This window comes from Aquarana catesbeiana, linkage group LG04 (genome assembly GCF_042186555.1).
Source record: "Aquarana catesbeiana isolate 2022-GZ linkage group LG04, ASM4218655v1, whole genome shotgun sequence".
In the NCBI taxonomy this organism is placed as follows: domain Eukaryota; kingdom Metazoa; phylum Chordata; class Amphibia; order Anura; family Ranidae; genus Aquarana; species Aquarana catesbeiana.
Genome location: NC_133327.1, coordinates 222,076,688 through 222,082,687, shown reverse-complemented (window position 1 = coordinate 222,082,687; position 6,000 = coordinate 222,076,688). Strand labels below are relative to the sequence as shown.

The 6,000-nt window shown below is 45.2% G+C and overlaps 1 protein-coding gene across 1 annotated transcript in view; it reads left to right on the top strand.

Annotated features, from left to right (window-relative positions):
• The first annotated feature begins 939 nt into the window (after window positions 1-939).
• The window catches only part of PLD1 (phospholipase D1), a 240,044-nt gene continuing 234,983 nt past the window's right edge, over window positions 940-6,000 (top strand). The window contains exon 1 of the mRNA XM_073626226.1: window positions 940-1,064. Coding sequence (XP_073482327.1) covers window positions 1,049-1,064 — 16 coding nt within the window. The 5' untranslated portion in view covers window positions 940-1,048. The remainder of the gene's footprint in view (window positions 1,065-6,000) is intronic.

Here is a 6,000-nt window from a genome sequence, read left to right as displayed (position 1 = left end):
CAGCCTCTGACCATCTCCTGCCCAGTGCCCGCAGCCTCTGACCATCTCCTGCCCAGTGCCCGCAGCCTCTGACCATCTCCTGCTCAGTGCCCGCAGCCTCTGACCATCTCCTGTGCCCGCAGCCTCTGACCATCTCCTGTGCCCGCAGCCTCTGACCATCTCCTGTGCCCGCAGCCTCTGACCATCTCCTGTGCCCACAGCCTCTGACCATCTCCTGCCCAGTGCCCGCAGCCTCTGACCATCCCCTGCCCGCAGCCTCTGACCATCTCCTGCCCAGTGCCCGCAGCCTCTGACCATCTCCTGCCCAGTGCCCGCAGCCTCTGACCATCTCCTGCCCAGTGCCCGCAGCCTCTGACCATCTCCTGCCCAGTGCCCGCAGCCTCTGACCATCTCCTGCCCAGTGCCCGCAGCCTCTGACCATCTCCTGTGCCCGCAGCCTCTGACCATCTCCTGTGCCCACAGCCTCTGACCATCTCCTGTGCCCACAGCCTCTGACCATCTCCTGTGCCCACAGCCTCTGACCATCTCCTGCCCAGTGCCCGCAGCCTCTGACCATCCCCTGCCCGCAGCCTCTGACCATCTCCTGCCCAGTGCCCGCAGCCTCTGACCATCTCCTGCCCAGTGCCCGCAGCCTCTGACCATCTCCTGCCCAGTGCCCGCAGCCTCTGACCATCTCCTGCCCAGTGCCCGCAGCCTCTGACCATCTCCTGCCCAGTGCCCGCAGCCTCTGACCATCTCCTGCCCAGTGCCCGCAGCCTCTGACCATCTCCTGCCCAGTGCCCGCAGCCTCTGACCATCTCCTGCTCAGTGCCCGCAGCCTCTGACCATCTCCTGCCCGCAGCCTCTGACCATCTCCTGTCCGCAGCCTCTGACCTATTCCTATATCATGTCTGCAGTCTCTGAGGGGGAGTCGGGAAAGGAGTCAAGAGTGGGAGTGCCGCCAGGATCATGGGGTCACAGGAGAAGTCAGACGTGTGTGGACTGTGGAGAGGAGACCATAGGAAAACCAGAACCACCAAGCTGGAGCCATCTGACTGAGCCCTGCACGATGCACCTGAGAGGAGGTCAGTGACAGCACCGCCAAGTCAGTCTAGGGGGGTTGCTGATGTAAGGGGGAGTGAATACAATAATGTAAGGGGCACTGATATAAAGGTTTCCCCCTAAATTAGTAACTCCCCTTACCTTAGTGAATTCACTCTGCGGAAGGTGGTCTCTGGTCACCAGAGTGCCCACCACATCAGAGTTCCTGGCATTCCCCTTTACATCAAAGTCTGCAGGATTGCCCCTTACAGTGCAAAGGGGAACTCAATCTGCAGACCCTGATGTAATTGGGAACTCTGATGTAAAGGGAACACAGTGGACTCTGATATAAGGTGGTCTCTGGTCACCAGAGCCTCCCCTTACATCAGAGTTCCCCCTTAGATCATGATCTGCAGCGTTCCCCTTTACATAAGAGTTCCCTTTCACTGTAAGGGGGATCCCTGCAGACTCTGATGTAAGGAGGGAACCTAGTGCTAGCTGGGTTATAGTAACCTGACCTTCATGTCAATGGAGAAATATGTTTTTTGACTTTTGTTTAGCTTAAACACATTGCTAATAGCACTAGCTATATGTTTATAGTTCAAATATGTATCCTTGCACTGTTTAGCACTGAAAATAGTAATTTTAGGTACTTTTTTGCAGCACCAGTAAAAAAATGCGGATCTGCCAGCAATTTTCATGATTTTTGCTAGTAAAAAAGTGGTGCCGTTTGTAAATTTTGTCATCCTGCCAGTAAATTTCACTTCAGGGGGTTGGCAACACTGATGTGTGCGCTGTAAAATATTTTGTACTGTTTGTAGGTCTTATAGCAACACCATCTTGAATTTAAACGCATTGTATGGTGTGCCCCCCAAATATGTTCATGCACATGCGTGTATATCAGCAGAGAAATGGACAATGTCAGTAGAGCAAAGATTGGTGTCCGTATAGCAGTGTACGGTGTCTGTAGTTTATTTTAATATATTTTTAATTATTTTTTACAATTTTATTCTTATTATTTTTACAATATATTATAAGCTTCAGTTAAGAATGAAGACTGGAGCAGTACAGATCACTCACTGTGTTCATTCAGAAAAGGAAGGGGCTGGTTAATGAAATATTTACCAGCCCCTTCCCCGCTCCTGAGAGGAGGGAAGCTGGCAGCACTGCTCGGGGGGAGACAGGAAGCAGGGGGAATTGGCACCACAATGGGTGGTTAGGGTGTGCCCAGGCACACCCTGTGCGCACACCTATGTGAGGAGAGTCAAATAGGTAGCCTGAATATTTATTGAGCTTCAGCCAATCACTAGGAAGTATGCCCAGCAGGTGGCTGGGGAAGACAATAAATAGTTTGGGCTCTGGAACAGTTGCTTCTTCCTGCTGCAGGAATTCCACCAGCCTGAGTGGGGGTCGATGTACCCCTCCCAGCAGGTATTTCTACAGATTCAAACTGACAGTCATAGAGGTCCCAGCTGTCGCAGAGCTGGTGGGCCTACACCTGAATCATCTCTGACATTGCAAGATTTCACATGACTGCTCTGGGCTGGATAATTTCACTGATAGGCACCTGGAAGAAGCTAAAGCCCCATACACCCGATCGGATCTTCCAACAGGAAATGTTGGATGTGAGCTTGCTTGCGGACAATCCAAGCATCCGTGTGTTTGCTCCATCGGACAATAGTTGTCGGACTTTCCGCCAACAAATGTTGGTTAGCATGTTCTCAAATTTTCCGCCAACAAATGTGTGTTGTCGGACTTTCCGATCGTGTGTACACAAGTCTGTCGGACAAAAGTCCAAAGTACAAATGCGCATGCTCGGAGCCAGAAGCAGTTGGTCTTGTAAACTAGCGTTTGTAATGGAGAAAAAACATTTGTGACGTAGAAAATTGTGAAATCTCGAAATGCAGCGCACATTCTCTTCTTTAATGGGAAAATAATGAAGCTGCTTTGCTGGTGATACTGATGGAGTTATTGCAAACTAATTTTCAAATTTTTTTCTAGTGATATCAAGAATAATATTATTATGCTTTTGTGCAAGTTACCACAACACCATTATCTAGTTTTTAAGAACAAAGCTACAACTATGTTGGTGTCCTTTGTCAATTTTACATTGTATTTTTTAAAATGTAACTGCCTAATCCCAAACTGTCATTTGAAGTAAAACACATAGCCAAGTATTATTCTCCACAATTTTTTTTATTGTGCATTAAAAAATAAAAAAAATAAAATTAGACATGCTAGAATTTAACCAAAAAGTGCATTCTATGCATTCAAAAATATACCAAATCAAATCATTATTCAACCAAAAAATAATGTCAAAGCAATAACTCCAAGGCCAATAATAAATAACATGTTATCTCCTCTGATTCCGCAACATGTCTAATTGACGAACGGCCGTTCAGAAACGAACTGAAAAGCACGAAAAGAAAAGCGTGAATCAACACTCACCAAACTTCCACTAACACGAAATTAGCAGAAGGAGCCCAAAGGGTGGCGCAAAAGAGCTGAAAAACCACGTAGTACATCTAGTACGTCACTACGTTTGTAATTGTTGGCCAACATTTGTGTGACCGTGTGTATGCAAGACAAGTTTGAGCCAACACCCTTCGGACAAAATTCTACTGTTTTGTTGGCGGAAAGTCCGATCGTGTGTACAAGACATAAGAGTGTGCAGCTGCTCTATGGCCTTGTGAGTATTAACTGTAATACAAGATCCTAGTGGCTGTGTACTATAGGGATATCAGTACCAGTGTAGCTCTCTTAAGGAGGACTAATCACACAGGATCCTGGTTTCCAGGCCTTCCCATAGTCTCTTGAGGGGAACTGTGTACTGAAGCTCAGCAAAGAAATTTTCTCAGAGAAGCTTAGTTCAAAGAAGGGTGTCCTCTTGCTTTTGAGTCTTATTGCCTAAACCAGGGGTCTCCAAACTTTCTAACCAAAGAGCCAGTTTACTGTTTAGACTTTAGGGGGGCTAAACAGTGGCCAGTGGGAGTAGAAAATGTTGTGGCAACATTGGACGTAGGCTATGCCTTATATTTGGTATTAGGAGGAGGAACAGTGCCCAATTGGTGTCAGTGGAAGGAATAGTGCCCCATTGTTGGTTCGTTGGCATCAGTGGGATGAATTGTGCCCCATTGTTGGTGTCAGAATAGTGCCCAAAGTGCCACATCCAGCTCCAGAGCACAGTTTGGAGACCACTGGGCTAGAGTATCCCATACCCTGCACCCTCTCCCACTGTTCATGTTATCAGCAATAAATCACTAAAAAGACGTTGCCTTATGCCCCGTACACACGGTCGGACTTTGTTCGGACATTCTGACAACAAAATCCTAGGATTTTTTCCGACGAATGTTGGCTCAAACTTGTCTTGCATACACATGGTCACACAAAGTTGTCGGGAAATCCGATCGTTTTAAACGCGGTGACGTAAAACATGTACGTCAGGACTATAAACGGGGCAGTGGCCAATAGCTTTCATCTCCTTATTTATTCTGAGCATGCGTGGCACTTTGTCCGTCGGATTTGTGTACACACGATCGGAATTTCCGACAACAGATTTTGTTGTCGGAAAATTTTATCTCCTGCTCTCCAACTTTGTGTGTCGGAAAATCCGATGGAAAATGTCCGATGGAGCCCACACACGGTCGGAATTTCCGACAACACGCTCCGATCGGATATTTTCCATCAGAAAATCCGACCGTGTGTACGGGCATTAGACTGCATTCTTATGTAATTTAGGTGCCAATAATTTTGTCCAGTACATTTTTGGCATTTTGCATGGAATGTGTCAGATTTGGCATTTTGTTTCTCCACTTTTTTTTATCATACCAATACAAACAAAAGAAATAAACATGAGAATGCCTAAACATTTGTAATTGCAACAATTTTCTGGGTGAAGTGGTGCATTATCTGACAGAAATGCAGAGGTGCCAATATTTTTGGCCATGACTATATATTTTTATCTTAGAGTGGTCACTAAAGGGTGTTGCAGCTACAAACATTACACGGGAAACCTGCCGGGAGGACGTTTATTTAGAGATTGCAGATGGGAAGGGGTTAAATATGCAAAGCAGGGACGAGTGTGTGATTATGAATGCTTTAAAGAGGACAAACCTTGTACTAATTCTGGCTTTAACCATTCTTTCAAGCTGCTAAGATTTGGCAAGAACCTTGAATCTGATCCGACACTTGTCCTACACTTTATACATCGACTAGAATTATGAAAAGTTAATGCCTGACTCTGTTATGCCAGGGACCCGAAAGATGGCATGTTTAAAGTACATGCTATATTTCTGCAGCTAACTTGCCTACAGTCATTACTAAGTTTTCCATATTCCTTGGATTTCTTGATCATTCTGGCATGATCCTCAGAAACTGTACCCTTCTTGGAATTGAATTTTCCACGAATAGCTTGCAAAGCATCTGCTGTACAGTCATCTCAGCTGTCTGACACAAAAATAGAAGCTTGCATTTGTAAAGAAATACAAAAATAAAAATGTCACCATATAAGTGATCATTGTTTTAACCATATAGTTCTAACAAGAACAAGGAAAACTGAGCTTATATGAAACCGTAGAAAATTATGGTTCTGTTTTAGAGCACTTAAAGCATTATTAAACCCAAAAGTAAACATTTTATTATATTGGAGCTTTCAAATTCCTAGATGTAATGGCTGCATTTATTCCCTTTTTTAGGCTTTCTTCTATTTTTCATATGGTGATCAAGTCAGCAAGCATTCTATTGTTCTTCAAAAGTACAAACTCTACAGCAGAATATATCAGTTTACATGAATGAGACAAACTGCTTAACACTGGCAGGGGTGATTACAATGATAAACTTTTATTTATTCACGCAAAAGGGAAAAAAAAAACAGTTTGCTGTATCTGATTATAAAGTGTTAGCTGGAGTTTGGTTTCAGTTTGTGTATTTAAATCTGCTAATGCAACACTCCCCTCCCCCCACCCCAGATTGACAATGCTG